Raw genomic sequence first — 24,254 nt, 5'->3', positions numbered from 1 at the left:
CTTCAGTCCCTCACAGTGTTGTTGGGAGGCTAGTAGCAAGGAGAGACAGATTAAGGAATGGCAATGTATTTCCAATTGAGAACGGTTGTACTCGTGCTGCCAAATGCAGAATATTAAGTAAACCTTTTACAAGGAAACATCTATGTTCCATGAACCTATGCAAACACCAATTCCCAGGGATGGAAAAGTCTACAGAAAGTGGTGGATACATCACAGGCAAAGCCTTCCCCACCACTGAGCACATTTACATGGAGCGCTGCCTCAGGAAAGCAGCCATCTGCCATCAAAGATCCTCGCCATCCAGGTCATGCTCTCTTCTGGCTGCTGCCATCAGGCAGGAAGTACAGGAACCTTCTATCCCACACTACCAGGTTCAGGAACTGTTGTTACCCCTCAACCATCAGGCTCCTGAACCAGCATGGATAACTTCACTCACCTCAACCCTGAACTGACTCCACGGACTCATTTCTAAAGACCCTGCAACTCGTGTTCTCAGTATTATTTGTTTTATTATTTACACAATTTGTCTTCTTTTGCACTATGGTTGTTTGTCAGTCTTTGTTTTTATATAGCTTTTCATAAACTCTGTTGTATTTCTTTATTTTCCTGTGAATGCCTGCAAGAAAATGAATCTCAATATAGGATATGGTGACATGTACTGTATGTACTTCGATAATAAATTTACTTTGACCTTGAGTTTTGAAAGATCTTAAGGGTTAGCTTTTTTTGTTACAAGTATATCAAAATATTGAAACATCAAAACATGGGTGCCATGGTTAGCACGATACTATTGGAGTACGGAGGTCAATTTTGACATTATCGTATGTTCTCCCCATGAACCCCATGTGTTTTCTCCGGGTGCACCAGTTTCCTTATACAATCCAAAGTCATAACAGTTAATCAGTGATTTGGTCATCGTAAATTGTCCCGTGATTGAGCTAGTGTTAAAATAGGGTGATGCATCTCATTGGGCCAGAAAGGCCTGTTCTGCACTGTATCTCGAAATAATGGATTTTAGGCAAGGTTCTTTAGACAAGGTTTTTTGTAAGAAATCAATAAAAATATTGAAAAAGAAAGACAAGGATCCCCAAGGTTATCCAGAAAGCCATGATGCATAGGATCCAGGGAAACTTGACTACATGGATTCAGAATTAGCTTGTAGAAGGCAGAAGCTGGTGGTAAATGGAGCACCTTCTGCCTAGTAGTGTCCCATAGGGATCTGTTCTGGGACCCCTGCTCTTTATGAGCTGATTGAGGAAGTGGAGGACTGGGTTGGTAAGTTTGCAGGTGACACAAATGTAGATAGTGTAAAAGCTTGTTATAGGTTACAGCGTGTTATAGACAAGATGCAGATTTGGGTGGAGAAGTGGCAGATGGAGTTCAATCCAGAAATTTCACACATAACATGGTGGGTGCGTGGAATGCATGGCCAGTGACAGTGGTAGAGGTGGATACAATAGGCTCTTCTAAGAAACTCTTAGATAGGTACATGGTGCTTAGAAAAAAAGAGGACTATGCGGTCGGGAAATCTAGGCAGCTTCTAGAGTAAGTTATATGGTCAGCACAACATTGTGGGCTGAAGGGCCTGTAATGTGCTGTAGATTTTCTATGATCTATGTTCTATGTTCTAAAGTGTGAAATGATGCACTTTAGAAGATTGAACTTGAAGACGGAGTACAAAGCTAATGGTAGGTTTCTTAGCAGTATGGAGGAACAGAGGGATCATGGGGTCATGCCCATAGATCCCTCAAGATTGCCGTGCAGGTTGATACTTAAGAAAATGTGTAGTGTGTTGGTCTTCATTCATTGGGGAATTGAGCTAAGGAGCTGTAAGTTAATGTTGCAACTCTATAAGACACTCGTTAGTTCATACTGAGAGTATTGTGTTCAGCTCCGGTCGCCTCGTTATAGGAAGGATGTGGAACCTTTAGATAAGGTGCAGAGGAGATTTACCAGGACACTGTCTGAATTAGAGAGCATGTCTTTTGAGGAATGGTTGAGTAAGCTAAGGCTCTTCTCTTTGGAGTGAAGGAGGGTGAGAAATGACTGGATAGAGACATATAAAATGATAAGTATAGATCGAGTGGAAAGGCAGCACCTTTTTATGGGGTGACAGTAGCGGATACCAGAGGACATCCACTTAAGGTGATTGAAGAAAAGTTTAAGGGAGATATCGGAGGTTTTTTACACAGAGAGGGTTGGGTGGGTGCTGGAACAGACTGCCAGGGGTAATAGTAGGGGCTGATATAAAAAGGACATTTAAAAAATCCCCAGATAGGCACATAGATATGAGAACAATAGAGGGTTATGTCCTGTGTGGGAGTGAAGGGTTAGATTGATCATGGAGTAGGTTTATATAGTTCAGCACAACATCATGGGCTGCAGTGCCCATACTGTGTTGTTCTATGTTCGATTAGTGAAAAGGTTTGAGAGGAAACTCTGTACAACAGGCTAGAACGTGGTGGCACGATAATGTAGCTGTAGCACAATGCTTTACTGTAGCAGTGAGCTGGGTCCAATTCCCACCACTGCCTGCAAGGAGTTTTACATTCTCCCCGTGACAGCACTGGTTTCCTCCGGGTGCTCCGGTTTCCTCCCACAGTCCAAACACATACCAGTTGGAAAGTGATTTGGTTATTGTAAATTGTTCCATGTTTAGGCCAGGACAAAATTGGGAGATTGTTGGGTGGGGCAGTTCAAAGGGCTGGAAGGGCCTGCTCTGCAATGTATTTCAATAAATACCAGTGGAAAACCAACATCATTGTGAAATACTCTCCTGTAAATTTTAAGCAATTATCAATGCCTAAAGAAACTGAGATTAACCTCCCACTGATTGCCCACAAGTGACTGGACTCTCACTGACAAGTCAGTATCAACCCACCCTCCATGTAGCAGTTTGCATCATTTATGAAGAATCAGAGTCTAAGAGATTAGGTGAGTGTTAAAGGTCTGCTGGAGAGAAGTCTTTCAGTTATCTACAGCTGAGAAAGAAGCACTGTCTCTGATGTAAGCTTCCAGACTAAGGGCCGTAGTCTCAGATTTCCTAGTGAAGTGGGGAGAAATCTCTTTGGAATCCTCTCTCTCCCTCTCTCAGAGGGGTGTGGGTGGTCAGACACTGAGTGTACCCAAATCTGAAACTGATACATTTTTAAATTCTATGGGCATTATAAAGATATTTGACATGTCTCTTTTAACCCTCACCGATTTTTATTGATGCACCACAGAAAGCATCCAGGTGCGCCATGGCTTGGCACGGCAACTGCTCTACCCATGAGTGCAAGAAGCTGCAGAGAGTTGTGGGCGCAGTCAGCACATCATGGAAGCCAGCCTCCCCTCCATAGACTCTGTGTACATTTCTCGCTGCCTCAGTAAATAAGCTAACACAATCAAAGATCCCCACTCACCCCAGACATTTTCTCCTCTCACCCTCCCATCAGGCAGAAGATACAACAGCCTGAAAGCACATACCACTAGGCTCAGGGACAGATTCTATCCCACTGATATAGGACTATTGCATGGTCCCTTAGTAGGACACGATAGACTCTTAACCTCACAATCTACCTCATTATGGCCTTTATTCTGCATTATGTTATTGCTTTCCCTTATATGTGTTGGCGCGTATCCAAGTGGTTAAGGTGTTCGCCTAGTGATTTGAAGGTTGCTACTTTGAGCCTTGGCTGAGGCAGCGTGTTGTGTCCTTGAGCAAGACACTTAACCACACATTGCTCTGACAACACACTGGTGCCAAGCTGTATGAGTCCTAATGCCCTTCCCTTGGACAACATCGGTGGCGTGGAGAGGGGAGACTTGCAGCATGGGCAACTGCTGGTCTTCCATACAACCTTACCCAGGCCTACACCCTGGAAACCTTCCAAGGTACAAATCCATGGTCTCATGAGACTAACGGATGCCTATATATACTACCTCAATGCACTACGTAATGAAATGATCTGTATGGATGGCATGCAAAGCAAGTTTTTCACTGCACCTGAGTACATGTGACAATGATAAAACAATTTACCAATTTATTAATAGTTTTTATTAAGTTTGAGGAAAATCAGTTAGAATTGGAATTGGTATTAGTTTATTACCAAGATATAATGAAAACCCTTGCATATTGTTCATACAAATCAAATCAATTATATGGAGCATTGAGGTAGTAGCAGTTAAAACAATAACAATGCAGAATAAAGTGTAACAATTACAGAGAAAGAGCAGTGAATGTAAACAATAAGGTGCAGGACCATAACAAGGCAGATTATGAAGCCAAGAGTTCATCTTATTGTAAGAGGGGACCATTTAATAGCAATGGGAAGAACAGGAGGATCTCTGCACTTCCAGAAAATGAATCATCTGCTCTGTGCTGTAATTCTTTGAACTGCTTTGGTTCCAAGATGTTAATATCTTTGTCAATCAAAAATTTATTTACTTGGTGCTGTAATTATTAATTGAAACGCGGGTTAGACTAGAGAAGTTGGGTTGTTCTTCTTGGAACAAAGGGAGGAAAGGAGGTTTGACAGAGGTGGGTGCAGTCACAGCAGGATTAGAGAGGGTGGACAGAATGAAGTGGTTTCCATTAACACTCAGTTCGAGGGGCTGGGTCCACATACTTCAGAATCAGAATCATATGTCGTGAAATTTGCTGTTTTGTGGCAGCAATACAGTGCAATACATAAGAAATTACTATAAGTTGCAACAATAGCCATAAGCGTATAAATAAGTTGAGAAAAAAGAGAAAAAGTAGTGATGTAAAATCAAATTACTCTGCCATGGACAATCCCCAAGCCCGGCTGCAAATGGAGAGGGCTGGGGGTGTTGTTCATTGGGCTAGCAACCCCATCCCATAAAAACCCAAAGCCACAGAAATGGCAACTGATGCTCCAAAGACCTCATCCCTGCGAGAGGAAGGACACACCAAGAAGATGAGCTACACCTGGGAAAACTTGGACTGGCCCAGGTCGGAGGACTCTGGTGAGCTGCTGTTTGTGGCCTATGCCCAGTAAGGGTGAACGGCTTGAGAAGAATGTTCATGGGTGCTCGGACCATTCGGAAATCTGACGCTGAGGGGAAGAAGCTGTTTTTAAAATGTTGAGTGGATGTCTTCAGTCTCTTGTACCTTCTCTCTGATGGTAGTAATGAGAAGAAGACATGTTCTGGATAGTAGGGTCCTTCATAATGGATGCCGCCTTCTTGAGGCCTCCCCTGTTGGAGATGTCCTTGATGGTGGGGAAGCTGGCGCCAGTGATGGAGCTGGCTGAGTCTACGGCCCTGTGAGGCTTTGTCCAAACCTGTGCATTGCAACCTCCAGACCAGTCTGAGTGCTCACCACGGTATATCTGCAGGAAGTTGCTAGTCTCTGGTGACATACCAAATCTCCTCAAACTTAAACTGTTGCCAAAAGGTGAATATGAGGTACATGTGACAGTAGTAAACCAATTTAGCAATTTATCTATTTACCGGTCAAGAATATGTCATGGTAGTATTAGCAACACAGAGGAAAGGATAATCTTTGATTGGAGACATGCTACAGCTGGAGGGGTCAGAGGCTGAGGGGTCTGCCATTCCAAATGAGGTCAAGATTTATTTCCTCTGCTTGTAAATCTTTGGAATTCTTAAAGAAGCTAACAATTTATCTGTGAAGTTGTGTTGAAATTACAGGAGCATTGGCATTACTTTTAGCTGACTGACTTCATGAGAGCGTGGAAGTTATTAGCCTGAGTACATGAGCAGGATAAAGCTGTTCACGAATTCACCAGCTGCTGTAACAGTGTCATTGAGAAGGAGAACATCACCACAGGAGGGCCAGGAACTTGTCTTAAAGATTGTTTAGACACAAAAGCTGAGAGTATCCTTGAATGAACCTAATGCCAGTTAGACTAATCTACCTCCTACTGGTTACTTAATTATTACATGAAAGAGGAGAACATTTGGCCCATCAACTCCATGTCAGCTCTCAGCAGAGAAATTCCATCAGTCCCATCAGATTTGGAACAGAATTAAGCCATTCAGCCCATCCAGTCTGCCCCACCATTCACTCATGGCTTCTTGATTATTATACCCATTTTCTCACATTCCTCCTTTAACCCCTAACCTCCTTACCAACCAAGAACCTATCAACTTTTGCCTTAAATACACCCCATCACAACCCTATCACTTGCTCTCCACAATGAATTCCACAGATTCATTACTCCCTGTCTTGAAGACATTTCTCCTCATTCCCTTATTCTAAGGCTCTGCTCTCAGATCTCAGATTCTCTCACCAATGGAAACATCCTTTCCCCATCCACTCTACCCAGGCCTTTCTGTATCTGGTAGGCCTCATCCAACGAGTAAAGGCTTAGAGACATCAGAGGTTAAACTTTTCATTCTTGTGAACCTCCTCCAGACCCTCTCAAGGGCCAGCACATCTTTCTTTAGGTAGGGGCTCCTTTCATTCCCTCCTTATTTCCCCTCATTTGCACTGTCCAATTAACCTATCACCCTATCTTTGGTTTGTAGCGGGAAATCAGAGCCCCCAGGGGAAAGCTTATGGTCACAGAGAGAATGTGAAAACTCCACACAGAAAGAACCAGAGGTTGCTGGAGCTGTGGAATTGTAATCTGCAAGCCTCTGTCACTGAGACTGATTTGAGCTCGGTTAGAATTGAGGACAAATTGGTGAAATGAATAGGAAAAAGGGAGGCAGACACTGGGGAAGGAGGGTAATAATAATAGGGTAAACCAGAAGAATCTTTTCTTTTTAGGATCCCTGTTTTCCTGTAAACTGAGTAGTTTTGGGCCCCTTATCTACAAAAGGATGTGCTGGCACTGGAGAGGGTTCAGAGGAGGATCACGAGAACAATCCCAGGATATGAGGAGTATTTGATGGCCCTGGGCCTGTACTCATTGGAATTTAGAAGAAAGGTGGGGGGGGGGGGCGGGAAATCTCATTGAAACCTATAGAATATCGAAAGGCCTAGATAGAGTGGATGTGGGAGGACGCTTCCTATAGTGGGTAAGTCTGGGACCAGAGGGCACAGCCTCAGAATAGAGGGATGTCCATTTAGAACAGAAATGAGGAGAAATTTCTTCAGCCAATGGGTGGCGAATCTGTGGAATTCATTTCCACAGACGGCTATAGAGACCAAACAGAGGTTAATAGGTTCTCAGTTAGTGAGGGCATCAAAGGTTATGGGGAGAAGGCAGGAGCATGGGGCTCAGCAGGATAATAAATCAGCTGTGATGGAATGATGAAGCAAATTCTGTGGACTGAATGGCCTAATTCTGTTTCAATGTCTAGAGGCACCAATTAATTTTCACAAGATTCTGCAGATGCTGGAAATCCAGAGCAACAGACACAACACGGAGGGATCAGAAGTGGAGAGAGTGAGCAGCTTCAAGTTCCTGGGTGTCAAGATCTCTGAGGACCTAACCTGGTCCCAACATATCGATGTAGTTATAAAGAAGGCAAGACAGTGCCTATACTTTATTAGGAGTTTGAAGAGATTTGGCATGTCATCAAAAACACTCAAAAACTTGTATAGTTGTACCGTGGAGAGCATTCTGACAGGCTGCACCACTGTCTGGTATGGAGGGGGTACTGCACAGGACTGAAAGATGCTATAGGTATATCTAGTCAGCTCCATCTTGGGTACTAGGCCACAAAGTACCCAGGACATCTTTAGGGAGTCATGTTTCAGAAAGGCAGCGTCCATTATTAAGGACCTCCAGCACCCAGGACATGGTTTTTTCTCACTGTTACCATCAGATAGGAGCCTGAAGGCACACACTCAGTGATTCAGGAACAGCTTCTTCCCCTCTGTCATCCAATTCCTAAATGGACATTGAATCTTTGGACACTACCTCACTTTTTAAAAAAATATACAGTATTTTTGTTTTTGTACATTTTAAAAAATCTATTCAATATACGTAATTGCTTTACTTGCTTATTTATTATTATTTTTATTTTATTTATTATTTTTTTCTCTCTGCCTGATTATGTATTATATTAAACTGCTGCTGCTAAGTTAACAAAGCTAACAAAACCTGATTCTGATTCTGATGTGCTGAGTTCCTCCAGCATTTTGTTTGTTGCACTAATTCATTTTGTCTCTGCCAGATTTGAGACACTTTGCGTAAACAAAAAGCGTTTCTTCACATTGATCTATTGACCTCACAGTTAAGCTTGGTATGTCTTTGCACCTTATTCTCTGTCTGCACTGCACTTTCTCTACAACTTTTTCACTTGCTTCTGCATTGTTATTGTTCCACCTTGTTCTAGCTCAATGCACTGTGTAATGATTTGACCTGTGTGAAACAATCTTTACACTCCGTACCTTGGTACATGTGGCAATAATATATCAATTCCATTTCCAATTCTCCTTCGATTTTCTGCTAACACTTTACGTATGTGGACCCAATTGAACTGTGTTTTAATGGGAATTACTTCATTTTCTAACCTAGCTGTGATTGTGTCCACCTTTGCCAAATCTCCTTCATCCCTTTGCTCTGAGAAGAACAACACAATTCCTCCAGTGTAACCTGCGGGTTAGTTAAAAACTAAAGCAGCAAATAAATAGATTTTTGTTAGGGAAACCTATTGAAATTTTGAGACCAACTCAGTTCAAAGAATTATGGCACATATCAAACATTTCATTTCCTGGAAGTGCAGAGATCCTCCTGTTCTTTCAGTTGCTATTAAATGCTTCTCTGGTACAAGGATCCCATAATCTACCTCATTACGATCTTGCACCTTATTGTCTACCTGCTCTGCACTTCCTCTGTCATTGTTACACTTAATTCTGCCGTGTATTGTTTCCCCTTGTACAACCACAATGCACTGTGTGCTGAGTTGTACTCTATAAACAGTATGGGTGGCAAGGAGGAGATATGTCTCAACAAAGGAGACATGTCGTCATTGGAGACTCTATAGTCAGGGGAGCAGACAGGAGATTTTGTGGACATGAGAAGGACACCCGCATGGTTTGTTGCCTCCCAGGTGCCAGGGTCCGGGATGTCTCTGACCGGGTGCACGACATCCTGGTATGAGAGGGAAAGCAACCAGAAGTCGTGATACATATTGGGACCAATGACATAGGCAGGAAGAGGGATGAGGTCCTGAAGTGTGAGTTTCGGGAATTAGGCAGAAGGCTGAAGAACAGGACCTCAAGGGTGACGTTCTCAGGATTGCTGCCAGTGCTACGTGACAGAGATGGTAAGAATTGGAGGAGATGGCAGTTGAATGCGTGGCTGAGGAATTGGTGTAGGGAGCAGGGTTTTAGATTTTTAGATCATTGGGATCTCTTCTGGGGAAGGTGGGACCTGTACAGATTGGATGGGTTGCACCTGAACTCGAGAGGGAGCAATATCCTTGCAGGTAGGTTTGCTAGCATGGTTCGGGAGGGTTTAAACTAATTTGTAAGCGGGATGGGACCCAGAGCGATAGAGCAGTGAAAGAAGTGCATGGAGGAAAGCCAGATCTAACATACAGAGAGGCTTTGAGGAAAGAGAAACAGAATAAACAGTGTAAAGACAGTAAGGTAGAAGGGCTGAAATGTATGTACCTCAATGCAAGAAGCATCAGGAACAAAGGTGATGAACTGAGAGCTTGGATACATACATGGAATTATGATGTAGTGGCCATTACAGAGACTTGGCTGGCACCAGGGCAGGAATGGATTCTCAATATTCCTGGATTTCAGTGCTTTAAAAGGGATAGAGAGGGAGGAAAAAGGGGAGGAGGGGTGGCATTACTGGTCAGGGATACTATTACAGCTACAGAAAGGGTGGGTAATGTAGCAGGATCCTCTTTTGAGTCAATATGGGTGGAAGTCAGGAACAGGACAGGAGCAGTTACTCTACTGGGGGTATTCTATAGGCCCCCGGTAGCAGCAGAGATACAGAGGAGCAGATTGGGAGGCAGATTTTGGAAAGGTGCAAAAATAACAGGGTTGTTATCATGGGTGACTTTAACTTCCCTAATATTGATTGGCACCTGATTAGTTCCAAGGGTTTAGATGGGGCAGAATTTGTTAAGTGTGTCCAGGATGGATTCCTGTCACAGTATGTGGACAGGCTGACCAGGGGGAATGCCATACTAGATCTAGTACTTGGTAATGAACTGGGTCAGGTCACAGATCTCTCAGTGGGTGAGCATCTGGGGGACAGTGACCACCGCTCCCTGGCCTTTATAATTATCATGGAAAAGGATAGAATCAAAGAGGACAGGAAAATTTTTAATTGGGGAAAGGCAAATTATGAGGCTATAAGGCTAGAACTTGCGGGTGTGAATTGGGATGATGTTTTTGCAGGGAAATGTACTATGGACATGTGGTCGATGTTTAGAGATCTCTTGCGGGATGTAAGGGATAAATTTGTCCCGGTGAGGAAGATAAAGAATGGTAGGGTGAAGGAACCATGGGTGACAAGTGAGGTGGAAAATCTAGTCAGGAGGAAGAAGGCAGCATACATGAGGTTTAGGAAGCAAGGATCAGATGGGTCTATTGAGGAATATAGGGAAGCAAGAAAGGAGCTTAAGAAGGGGCTGAGAAGAGCAAGAAGGGGGCATGAGAAGGCCTTGGTGAGTAGGGTAAAGGAAAACCCCAAGGCATTCTTCAATTATGTGAAGGAAAAAAGGATGACAGGAGTGAAGGTAGGACCGATTAGAGATAAAGGTGGGAAGATGTGCCTGGAGGCTGTGGAAGTGAGCGAGGTCCTCAATGAATACTTCTCTTCAGTATTCACCAATGAGAGGGAACTTGATGATGGTGAGGACAATATGAGTGAGGTTGATGTTCTGGAGCATGCTGATATTAAGGGAGAGGAGGTGTTGGAGTTGTTAAAATACATTAGGACAGAAGTCCCCGGAGCCTGACGGAATATTCCCCAGGCTGCTCCACGAGGGGAGAGAAGAGATTGCTGAGCCTCTGGCTAGGATCTTTATGTCCTCGTTGTCCACGGGAATGGTACCGGAGGATTGGAGGGAGGCGAATGTTGTTCCCTTGTTCAAAAAAGGTAGTAGGGATAGTCCGGGTAATTATAGACCAGTGAGCCTTACGTCTGTGGTGGGAAAGCTGTTGCAAAAGATTCTTAGAGATAGGATCTATAGGCATTTAGAGAATCATGGTCTGATCAGGGACAGTCAGCATGGCTTTGTGAAGGGCAGATCGTGTCTAACAAGCCTGATAGAGTTCTTTGAGGAGGTGACCAGGCATATAGATGAGGGTAGTGCAGTGGATGTGATCTATATGGATTTTAGTAAGGCATTTGACAAGGTTCCACACGGTAGGCTTATTCAGAAAGTTAGAAGGCATGGGATCCAGGGAAGTTTGGCCAGGTGGATTCAGAATTGGCTTGCCTGCAGAAGGCAGAGGGTGATGGTGGAGGGAGTACATTCAGATTGGAGGATTGTGACTAGTGGTGTCCCACAAGGATCTGTTCTGGGACCTCTACTTTTCGTGATTTTTATTAACGACCTGGATGTGGGGGTAGAAGGGTGGGTTGGCAAGTTTGCAGACGACACAGCGGTTGGTGGTGTTGTAGATAGTGTAGAGGATTGTCAAAGATTGCAGAGAGACATTGATAGGATGCAGAAGTGGGCTGAGAAGTGGCAGATGGAGTTCAACCCGGAGAAGTGTGAGGTGGTACACTTTGGAAGGACAAACTCCAAGGCAGAGTACAAAGTAAATGGCAGGATACTTGGTAGTGTGGAGGAGCAGAGGGATCTCGGGGTACATGTCCACAGATCCCTGAAAGTTGCCTCACAGGTGGATAGGGTAGTTAAGAAAGCTTATGGGGTGTTAGCTTTCATAAGTCGAGGGATAGAGTTTAAGAGTTGCGATGTAATGATGCAGCTCTATAAAACTCTGGTTAGGCCACACTTGGAGTACTGTGTCCTGTTCTGGTCACCTCACTATAGGAAGGATGTGGAAGCATTGGAAAGGGTACAGAGGAGATTTACCAGGATGCTGCCTGGTTTAGAAAGTATGCATTATGATCAGAGATTAAGGGAGCTAGGGCTTTACTCTTTGGAGAGAAGGAGGATGAGAGGAGACATGATAGAGGTGTACAAGATAATAAGAGGAATAGATAGAGTGGATAGCCAGCGCCTCTTCCCCAGGGCACCGCTGCTCAATACAAGAGGACATGGCTTTAAGGTAAGGGGTGGGAAGTTCAAGGGGGATATTAGAGGAAGGTTTTTTACTCAGAGAGTGGTTGGTGCGTGGAATGCACTGCCTGAGTCAGTGGTGGAGGCAGATACACTAGTGAAGTTTAAGAGACTACTAGGCAGGTATATGGAGGAATCTAAGGTGGGGGCTTATATGGGAGGCAGGGTTTGAGGGTCGGTACAACATTGTGGGCCGAAGATCCCGTACTGTGCTGTACTATTCTATGTTCTATGTTCTAAAGGAGGTGTAAGGCGCTCCCTCCTTCTGCTAGCCTGCAGTTCACCCTTGGGCAGGGTGGAGCACCTGCTTAGCCCCCAGTGAGGGTCACGAGAAGCCATGGGAGTAGGTGGTGGATGGTTGTATGAGCAGCTGGTGCATATCACAATTTCCAGTTATGCGACCACTGATGCCAGGCAGACAATCTCTGAAGAGTATTGATAATGGCTGGGGTCACCAGTCTTGTAAAGGCACTGCCCAGAAGAAGCAATGGCAAACTACTTCTGTAGGAAAATTTGCCAAGAACAATCACGGTTATGGAAAGACCATGATCACCCACGTTATATGGCATGGCACATAATGAATGAATGAATGAAACAGTACACAAGACCAGCTTATCACTGAGCATATGACAATAATAAACCAATTCCAATTCCAATTCTAGTTGGGTCAAATGCAGGCAAATGGGACTAGCTGAGAAAGGGCCTGTTTACATGCTGGATAACTAAATGACTGTAAAGTGACTGCACCTGCATTGTTACTGTTTTACTTTGTTCTACTTCAATGCTCTATGTAATGATTTGATCCATATGAACAATATGTAAGACAAACTTTTCACTGTACATGTGACAATAATAAATAATAAAAAATTAAAAAACCTAATTTCAATTCTGTTCCCATAGGATTTTCCTTACATTTAATAGAAGCTATCGATAAATTGGTAAATTGGTATGATATTATTACAGGTACAGAGGTAGGGTGATCACTTGGGGCACATGGAATGGCGGCTGTAAATTCAGCTTACCTATTCCAGTAAGTCACAGCGTTCCCTCTTCATCACGGTTGTGGATGGTTGTATGAGCAGCTGGTGCATATCACAAGTTCCAGTTATGCGACCACTGATGCCAGAAGGAAAACTCTGATCTCAAAGCTGCGCGGCCTTGCGGCTGTACCCACTCATGGCAACCCCTGTGATGCTGCTGGTGCCAATCCTTTGGATTCATCAGCTGTGCGGAGAGGGGGAGCCTGCTTCGTGGGCCACAGGTCGCTCTGCATATCATACTGCCCTGGCTTGCGTACCATGTAGACAGCCAGGACGCAACATTCATGGTCAACCGTGACCAACAGAGGGTCCCAACAAAATAACAATGCAGAATAAGATGTAATAGCTACAGAGAATGTGCAACAATGGTGTACAATAGCAGGGTAAAAGCTGCCCTTGAGCCTGGTGGCACGTGCTTTCAGACTTCTGTATCTTCTGTCTGAATGGGAAGTGGGTGGGAAAGAAAAGAGAACACGCAAGGTGTGTGGGGCGGGGTTGGTCTTTGATTATGCTGGCTGTTTTACTGCGGCAGTGAGATGTATAGGCAGAGTCCATGGAGACGAGTCTGGCTTCCACGTTGTGCTGAGCTGTGTCCATAACTCTCTGCAGCTTCTTGCAGTCACATACAGAGCAATTGCCGTAGCAAACCGTGATGCATCAAGACAGTATGCTTTCTATGGTACAAAAATAAAAATTTGTAAGCATGCACAGGACAAGGTAAATTTCTTCGGTCCAGGAGCTCCCAGCCTGGGATCTGCAGTCCCTTCAGTTAATGGTTGGGGTCCATGGCATTAAAAAGGTTGAGAACCCCTGCTTTAGCCTCATCAGGATGCAGAGGCACTGATATGCTTTCCTGGGAGCTAGTCTTCTGAAGCAGAACTCAACATTTGTGGTTTTCTGTGTTTCTTTCAGAATATTCAAGCAATTCCAAAGCAGCCAGTCCAAATGACCAAACTACAGTATATCCGAGGTAGAGTATATAACAGAGGTTGGCGTCATGTTGTCCTGTTTTTTCAATCTGAGTCATCAGGAGAGGCCAGAATTTATTGACCTTCCTGGCTTGGCCCCAGCAGAGGGTAGGACATCTCCTCAAATCGCCTCGAGGAGCAGCTAGATGTGGCATGCTAGTAGAGTGGTTATTTTAAGAAACTTGGAGCAGTGATGTGGAAATGTGAATTCCAATCTCCCCATGACTGCTGTGGAAGTCAAATTCAGATAACTAAATAACCTGGAAGTAAAAAGCTGCTGAGCCGTATAGCAAGAGATTACTGGACTTTTAAAGAGATTTTTTAAAGATTAAAAGATTAACTTTATTCACCACGTACATTGAAACATAAGAATCAGGTTGAATATCACTGGAAAATGTCATAAAATTAGTTGTCTTGTGACAGTAGTACATTGTAATATAGAATAATAAAAAACTATAAATTATAGTAAGTATATATAAAAATTAAATTATATAAGTAATGCAAAAAGAGAGCAAAAAATGGCGAGGTAGTGTACATGGGTTTATTGTCTGTTCAGAAATCTGATGGCGGAGGGGAAGGAGCTGTTCCTGAAATGTGAAGTGTGTGCCTTCAGGCTCCTGTACCTCCTCCCTGATGGTAGCAGTGAGAAGAGCACATGTCCTGGGTGATGGGGGTCTTTAATGATGGAAATAGCACATCAAATATCACATCAAACTATCAAAATGTACCGTGAATTATGTCATTTGAGTCAATGCCCCACACAGTCCGAGGATGTTTTGGGGGCAGCCCCCAGGTGTCGCCAATGCTTCTGCCGGCAACATAACATGCCCACGACTTACTATGGGTAGAGGTTCCAAAGAAATGCAGAGAGTGCCCAATGTCACTGAGAGGGAAATTGATGCAGTCTGTAATGAAGTACATAATAATAGAATCACTAGAAAAGAAAAATAGATTTCACTGAAGTCAGCTTGGATTTATGAAAAAGAACTAATGCTTAACTAATCTATTAGGATTTGTCTGATAGTCTAATTTTTTTAGAAAGAAGAGACCTGCCTTGATAGAGGTTTACAAGATGTTAAGGTAGACTGGACAGCCAGAGACTTTCCCCCAGGTTGGAAATGGCTAATACAAGGGGGCATAATGTTCGGAGGAAAGTATAAGGAGGATGTCAGAGGTAAGATTTTTACAGAGTGGTGGGTACGTAGAATGTGCTCCCCAGGGTACTGGTAGAGGGAGATACATTAGGGACATTTAAGAGACTCATAAATAGGCACATGGATGAAAGAAAAATAGAAGGCTATGTGGTAGGCAAGGTTGGAGGAACAACACCTTATATTCCGTTGGTTGGAGGAACAACACCTTATATTCCATCTGGGTAGCCTCCAACCTGATGGCATGAACTTTGACTTCTCTAACTTTCACTAATGCCCCACCTCCCCCTCCTACTCCATCCGTTATTTATTTATATACACACATTCTTTCTCTCTCTCTCCTTTTTCTCCCTCTGTCCCTCTGACTATACCCCTTGCCCATCATCTGGGGTTTTTTCCCCTGTCCCCCTTTTCTTTCTCCCTAGGCCTCCCGTCCCATGATCCTCTCATATCCCTTTAGCCAATCAACTGTCCAGCTCTTGGCTCCATCCCTCCCCCTCCTGTCTTCTCCTATCATTTTGGATCTCCTCCTCACCCTCCCACTTTCAAATCTCTTACTCACTCTTCCTTCAGTTAGTCCTGACGAAGGGTCTCAGCCCGAAACGTCGACTGTACCTCTTCCTAGAGATGCTGCCTGGCCTGCTGCGTTCACCAGCAACCTTGATGTGTGTTGCTTGAATTTCAGCATCTGCAGATTTCCTCGTGTGTGGTAGGCAAGGGTTAGATTGATCTTAGAGTGGGTTAACGGGTCAGCACAACATTGTGGCCAAAGGGCCTGGACTATGATGAACTGTTCTATGTCCTATTGGAATTCATGAGAGTGTGATTAGAATATCTAAGGGACAGCACGGAGTGTTATCTCCAGATCTTCAGAAGTCAATTGAAAAGTAGCTACACATGAGGTTGATCAACAAGGTTGGAGTGCACCCTGCTGGGGTGAAGTTAACAGACTGAGAACTGAATAGAAAGCAAAGAATGTGAATAAGTGACTTTTTGTCAAAGTGCCAGGCTTTGAGCAGTTCTTCACAATTTACACTCAGTGGTCACTTTATTTGCTACTTTATTAGTTACGCTCATGGTTTCCTGCTGCTGTAGCCCACCTAGGTTCGAAGTGTTGTGCATTCAGAGATGCTCTTTTGCTACACCACTGTTGTAACACGAGTTACTGTCGCCTTCCTGTCTGGCCATTCTCCTCTGACCTATCTCATTAACAAGATGTTTTCAGCCACAGAACTGCTGCTTACTGGATGTGTTTTGATTTTCACATTGTTCTCTGCAAACTATAGAGACTGTTGTGCGTGAAAATCCCAAAAGAGTTCTGTGGACAAAAAAGCTTTGTTAGCAGTTTCTGAGATACTCAAGCCACCCAGTCTGGCACTAACAATCATTCCACAGTCAAAGTCACTTGGATCACATTTCTTCCCCATTCTGATGTTTGGTCTAAACAACAACTGAACCTCTTGACCATGCCTGCATGCTTTTATGCATTGAGTTGCTTCCACATGATTGGCTGATTAGATAATTGCATTAATGAACAAGTACACTGGTGTACCTAATAAAGTGGCCACTGAGTGTACATCGGTGATTTAGGCTGTTGTGACTATATGTAATAGTTCTGACTTTGCTGATGGTACAGAGTGAATGTAGATTGAATATGTTGAATAATGAGGAGGAAGGAGGATGTAAAGGCATCCAGGGGAAACACATGAGCTAAATGAGCTAAGAGACAACATGACAGATGGAATAGTATGGGAGGTGGGGGGATGTGAGATTATCCATTTGTGTGCTAAACAGTGAAGCAGAAAATTTTTAAACAGTAAAAATGTTGAAGTTCAAAGGGACCACATATCCTTTTACACACTGAAAGCTTATGGGTAGATGCAGCAAGCAATTACGAAGACAAATAATGTATTGGCTTATACACTCACTGTCCATTTTATTGCCCTGTTTCTTAATGCAAATATCTAATCAGCCAATCATGTGGCAGCAATTCGATGCATAAAAGCATGCTGACATGGTCAAAAGGTTCAGACCAAACATCAGAATGGGAAGAAATGTGATCTCAGTGACTCTGACTGTTGGTGCCAGACAGGGTGGTTTGAGTATCTCACAAACTGCTGATCTCTTGGGATTCTTATGCATAGTAGCCTCTAGGGTTTACAGAGAATGGTTCGAGAAACAAAAATCATACAGCGAGCCGTAGTTCTGTGGGCAAAAACATCTTGTTAATGTGAGAAGTCAGAGGAGAATGGCCAAACAGGTTCAAGGCAACAGTAACTCAACTAACCACGCAGAAGAACATCACTGAATGCACAACGTGTTGAACCTTGAATTGGATGGGGTGCAGCAGCGGAAGACCACGAACGTACACTCAGTGGCCACTTTTTTAGGCACAGGAGGTGCCTAATAAAGAGGCCACTGTGTGTATTATGAGAGGACTGAAATAAAGGCGTAAAGAAGTCTTATTGAAAATGATCAAGCCTTTGTGGGACCTCACTTGGAATACTGTGTACAGTTCTGATTCCCTACTTTAGAGGTGGTGCAACAGAGAATTACCAACTAACTGCTGGGATGGTGGGTTTGTATAAGGAGAGTATGAGAAGATGCAGAGAGGACGTTTTTCCTGGCTAAGGAGTGTGGAAGCAGGGGGTAGTAGTCTCAGAATAATTGAGGTTGTTTTGGACCGAATGGGGTAAAATATGAAGGGAGAGGGCTGTGGAGGCTTTGTCATTGTTTCCCCCCGCCTCCAAGTTCAAGTACAAGTTTATTGCCATGTGCCTATAAATATCCTGTACAGCCAAACGTAGATTTCAGGATATGAAGGAAATCCAGGAATGCGGAGATATTGGAGGAGATGTGGAGATCAAAAGCAACATACACAAAGTGCTGGAGGAACTCAGCAGACCAGGCAGCATCTATGGAAAGGAGTAAACAGTCGATGATTTGGGACGAAACCTTTCATCAGGACTCAGGATGTGGAGATCATTTGTGATTATGATGAGTGGCGGAACAGGCTCAGCCTATTCTTGCTCCCAATCCCTCTCCTCGGATGGTCATGGTCCTCCCTTGGGCTTTGCAAGTGGTGAAGAAGAAAAGAGGGAGAAGAGAGAATGCTGGGGCTGGGAGTGAGAACTGATAGAGTCTGCCAGTGTTATGTTAGACAGTAGTGCATCCTGTAACTTTCCCATCAAGCATCTGGCAGTAAAATTTTCATAAAGGCTGAAATGCCAACTAATATTCTGCTTTCTGGAAACAGGTTGAAATCACTGAATTTAGTTGGATGGAAAGAAATCCAAATAGAATTTTCCATATATCTGAGGACAAGTTCATAATGTGATGAAGATATTTAAAGTACACCTGCTCAGACTGCAACAATTGGAAAGACTTTCACCCAGTACCAGCAGGAGTGTGGTATCTGCTGCTTTTCCTATCCACGCGCAGCACAGTAGTGCAGTGGTTAGCATAACTCTTTACAGCGCCAACAACCCAGGTTCAATTCCTACAGTTGTCTGTAAGAAGTTTTTATGTCCTCCCTGTTACTGTGTGGGTCTTCCCCAGGTGCTGTAGTTTCCTTTCACATTCCAAAGACATTTGGATTAGGGTTAGTAAGTTGTGGGTATGCTACGTTGGCACCGAAAGCATGGCGACACTTGTAAGTTGCCCCCAGCTCATCCTTGGACTGTTGGTTATTGATGTTAAATGATCCATTTTGCAATGATGTATGTTTCGATGTACTTGTGACAAATAAAAATAATCTGTTTAATTTTCAAGATAATTAACTTTAAAACTCTGTAATTGATTGCAAATGAAATTTTTTAAGGGTAAACAAATCTTAGCAGCACAACTACAGCATGTCACAGACCCTTTATTACAACTCCCTCACCTACACGGCAACCATCAGATCACACCCCTCTTGGCTGCTGTACACAACACACCCCCTGCCCACTCACAAATGTTCCTCAGTGTGTCAGCCTCTCTCCTGAGGCACAAAGTGCACCACCTGTCCACAGCCACGAAAGACAAAACATAGATTAGTTCTTGAACATAAATGCAAGTGGTTCTGCAGACGCTAGAAATCTTGAGCAACACCAGCATCAGGCCTGACTTGCTGAGTTCCTCCAGTACATGCTGTGTTGCCCTTTTTCTGGCTGAGTGCGGTCCTTTCTCGGGCAGTGTGCTGCAGTTAGGGCCAAGCTGTGCATCCACAAAAAGCTCATGGAGTCTCACAGTCATACAGCACAGAAACAGGCCCTTTGGCCCATCATGAACATGCTAACTATCAAGTACCCATCTGTTCTAATCCCGTCTAGGGACTGAATTCCACAGATTCACCATCCTCTGGCTAAAGATATTCCTCCTTTTGTCCTTCCTAAAGTGACATCCTTCTATTCTGAGGCTGTGCCCTATGACCTTAAACTCCCCCACTTTAGGAAACATCCTCTCCACATCCACTCTATCAAGGCCTTTCAACATTTGGTAGGTTTCAATGAGATCCCCCTTCATTCTTCTAAACTCCAGCAAGTACAGACCCAGAGCTGGTGAGTAAGTGCGCTCTTGATGACATCAATTGAATAAATGACCCTTTTCAAAGATACAGAATAGTCTGCCATGTTTGCTTGTTGTACCATGAGCGTCCTGTGATCTGTTAATCCATCGACGGTGAGGCATGAGGTGGTGGAGCATCCTGAAAACACAGAAACTATAAAGTGAATGCCAGACCAACCCTTCTGGTCAGAGAGCAGGCTGAAAGTTGTCAAGCAAGCAATGCTGAAAATGCAAAATTTAAGATTAACACACACAAAATACTGGAGCAACTCAGCCGGCCAGGCAGTAAATATGGAGGGGAATTAATGGTCGATGTTTCAGGCCGAGTCCCTTCATCAGCACTGGAAAGGAAGGTGGCAGAAGCCAGAATCAGTTTATAATATTCTGTAGAATGCAAAGGGACTAATGTGAATCCAGGGCAAAGTTTCATTTTGCCTGTGCTTTCTTTGTAGGAAGGGAGGCGGACGTGATATCGATCTCACCGAGAAGCATGTTTCTTTCATCGGATGGGTGGACATTTTTAGCAGCAGGTAAGCAAAACAACAGCAGAGTGGGAGCAGATTAAAGCTGAACCAAAAATACCAAAGATGTTGTACATAAAGCTAAAAATAAAAATAAATTTATTTTATGTAGCCTCAGAATAAAGGGACGTTCCTTTAGACGGAGATGAGAAAGAATTTCTTTAGTCAGAGGGTAGTGACCCCGTGGAACTCATTACCACAGAAGGTGGTGGAGGCCAAGTCATTAGGCAGAGATTGATAGATTCTTGAATGGTAAGGAAATTAAAGGTTACGGCGAGAGGGCAGGAGAATGGGGTTGAGAGGGAAAATAAATCAGGTGATGGGCTGAGTGGCCTAACTCTGCTCCTATGTCTTATGGTCTTGTGGTCTAAAATTCTTTTCCTGTGCTCTTTCCCCCCTCCTGTGGATGTACAACTTTACGAGAACTTGAACTCAGAAATCCCTGGTGCCCCTACTCCCATTGATAACCATGTTTTTATCTTTTTGCTATGTTTCTTTGCCTTGCTGTTTCACTCCATTTATATCCTTAGATAATACATAGAAACATAGAAAACCGACAGCACAATCCAGGCCCTTCGGCCCACAATGCGGTGCCAAACATAAACTTACTTTAGAAATTACCTAAGGCTGCTTATAGCCTTCTATTTTTCTAAGCTCCAAGCACCTATCCAGGAGTTGCTTAAAAGACCCTATCAGATCTGCCTCCACCACTGTTGCCGGCAACTCATTCCATGCACTCACTACTCTCTGTGTAAAAAACTTACTCCTGACATCTCCTCTATACCTGCTTCCAAGCACCTTAAAACTGTGCCCTCTCATGTTAGCCATTTCAGCCCTGGGAAAAAGCCTCTGACTATCCACGCGATCAATGCTTCATCATCTTATACACCTCTATCAGGTCACCTCTTATCCTCCGCCGCTCCAAGGAGAAAAGGCCAAGTTCACTCATCATATTCTCATAAGGCATGCTCCCCAATCCAGGCCACTTCCTTGTAAATCTCCTCTGCACCATTTCTATAGTTTCCACATTCTTCCTGTAGTGAGGTGACCAGAACTGAGCGCAGCACTCAAAGTGGGGTCTGACCAAGGCCCTATAAAGCTGTAACCTTATCTCTCGGCTCTTGAACTCAATCCCATGGTTGATGAAGGCCAATGCACTGTATGCCTTCATAACCACAGAGTCAACCTGCTCAGCAACTTCGAATGTCCTATGGACTTGGACCCCAAGATCCCTCTGACCCTCCACACTGCCAAGAGTCTTACCATTACCTTACCAAAGTTGGGCCCTTGAAGACAGAAACAGGTGAATTTATTATGGGGAACAAGGAAATGACAGACGAGTTGAACAGGTACGTTGGATCTGTCTTCACTAGGGAAGACACAAACAATCTCCCAGATGTAATAGTGGCCGGAGGACCTAGGGTAACGGAGGAACTGAAGGAGATTCACATTACACAGAAAGTGGTGTTGGGTAGACTGATGGGACTGAAGGCTGATAAATTCCCAGGGCCTGATGGTCTGCATCCCCAGGGTACTTAAAGAGGTGGCTCTAGAAATCATGGATGCATTGGTAATCATTTTCCAATGTTCTATAGATTCAGGATCAATTCCTGTGGATTGGAGGGTAGCTAATGTTATCCCACTTTTTAAGAAAGGAGGGAGAGAGAAAACAGGGAATTATAGACCAGTTAGCCTGACTGGTGGGGAAGATGCTGGAGTCAATTATAAAAGATGAAATTGCGGCACATTTGGATAGCAGTAACAGGATTGGTCTGAGTCAGCATGGATTTACGAAGGGGAAATCATGCTTGACTATCCTTCTGGAATTTTTTGAGGATGTAACTGTGAAAATGGACAAGGGAGAGCCAGTGGATGTAGTGTACCTGGACTTTCAGAAAGCCTTTGATAAGGTCCCACATAGGAAATTAGTGGGCAAAATTAGAGCACATGGTATTGGGGGTAGGGTACTGACATGAATAGAAAATTGGTTGGCAGACAGGAAACAAAGAGTAGGGATTAATGGGTCCCTTTCAGAATGGCAGGCGGTGACTAGTGGGGTACCGCAAGGCTCGGTGTTGGGACCGCAGCTATTTACAATATACATTAATGATTTAGATGAAGGGATTAAGAGTAACATTAGCAAATTTGCAGATGACACAAAGCTGGGTGGCAGTGTGAAATGTGAGGAGGATATTATGAGAATGCAGAATGACTTGGACAGGTTGGGTGAGTGGGCAGATGCATGGCAGATGCAGTTTAATGTGGATAAATGTGAGGTTATCCACTTTGATGGCAAGAACAGGAAGGCAGATTACTATCTGAATGGTGTCAAGTTAGGAAAAGGGGAAGTACAACGAGATCTAGGTGTCCTTGTTCATCAGTCACTGAAAGTAAGCATGCAGGTACAGCAGGCAGTGAAGAAAGCTAATGGCATGCTGGCCTTCATAACAAGGGGAGTTGAGTATAGGAGCAAAGAGGTCCTTCTGCAGTTGTACAGGGCCCTGGTGAGACCACAGCTGGAGTACTGTGTACAGTTTTGGTCTCCAAATTTGAGGAAGGACATTCTTGCTATGGAGGGAGTGCAGCGTAGGTTCACGAGGTTAATTCCCGGGATGGTGGGACTGTCATATGTCGAAAGATTGGAGTGACTGGGGTTGTATACACTGGACCTTAGAAGGCTGAGAGGGGATCTTATTGAAACATATAAGATTATTAGGGGATTGGACAAGCTAGAGGCAGGAAACATGTTCCCGATGTTGGGGAGTCCAGAACCAGAGGCCACAGTTTAAGAATAAGGGGTAGACAATTTAGAATGGAGTTAAGGAAAAACTTTTTCACACAGAGAGTTGTGGATCTGTAGTATGCTCTGTCTCAGAAGGCAGTGGAGGCCAATTCTCTGGATGCTTATAAGAAAGAGTTAGATAGAGCTCTTAATGATAGCGGAGTCAAGAGATATGGGGAGAAGGCAGGAACGGGGTACTGATTGTGGATGAGCAGCCACAATCACAATGAATGGCGGTGCTGGTTCGAAGGGCTGAATGGACTGCTCCTGCATCTATTGTCTATTGTCTATTAATACTATGTTGTGCCATCATATTTGACCTACCAGAATGAACCACCTCACACTTATGTGGGTTGAACTCCATCTGCCACTTCTCAGCCCAGTTTTGCAACCTATCAATGTCCCATTGTAACCTGTGACAGCCTTCCACACTATCCATAACACCCCCAACCTTTGTATCATCAGCAAATTTACTAACCCATCCCTCCACTTCCTCATCCAGGTCATGTATAAAAATCACAAAGAGTAGGGGTCCCAGAACAGATCTCTGAGGCACACCACTGGTCACCAGCCTCTATGCAGAATATGACCCGTCTACAATTGCTCTTTGCCTTCTGTGGGCAAGCCAGTTCTAGATCCACAAAACAATGTCCCCTTGGATCCTATGCCTCCTTACTTTCTCAATAAGCCTTGCATGGGGTACCTTATCAAATGCCTTGCCTAAATCCATATACACTACATTTACTGCTCTACCTTCATCAATGTATTTAGTCAATTCTTCAAAAAATTTATTTGGCTTGTAAGGCACGACCTGCCTTTGACAAAGCCGCGCTGACTATTCTTAATCATGTTATGCCTATCCAAATGTTCATAAGTCCTGCCGGTCAGGATCTCTTCCATCAACTTACCAACCACTGAAGTAAGACTCATTGGTCTATAATCTCTTGGGCTATCTCTACTCCCTTTCTTGAATAAGGGAACAACATCTGCAACTCTCCAATCCGCTGGAACCTTCCCCCATCCCCACTGATGATGCAAAGATCATTGCCAGAGGCTCAGCAATCTCCTCCCTTGCCTCCCAAGTAGTCTGGGGTACATCTCAT

General features: G+C 44.0%; 1 protein-coding gene across 1 annotated transcript in view; it reads left to right on the top strand.

The window, feature by feature from the left end:
- The window catches only part of poln (polymerase (DNA directed) nu), a 247,595-nt gene that overhangs the window by 80,038 nt on the left and 143,303 nt on the right, over nucleotides 1-24,254 (top strand). The window contains exons 11-12 of the mRNA XM_072257436.1: nucleotides 14,097-14,154; nucleotides 20,301-20,378. Of these exons, the coding sequence (XP_072113537.1) occupies nucleotides 14,097-14,154; nucleotides 20,301-20,378 (136 nt within the window). The remainder of the gene's footprint in view (nucleotides 1-14,096; nucleotides 14,155-20,300; nucleotides 20,379-24,254) is intronic.

This window comes from Mobula birostris, chromosome 5 (assembly GCF_030028105.1).
Source record: "Mobula birostris isolate sMobBir1 chromosome 5, sMobBir1.hap1, whole genome shotgun sequence".
NCBI lineage: Eukaryota > Metazoa > Chordata > Chondrichthyes > Myliobatiformes > Myliobatidae > Mobula > Mobula birostris.
The sequence above is the reverse complement of the archived record's forward strand: the minus strand, read 5'-3'. Positions and strand labels throughout refer to the sequence as shown.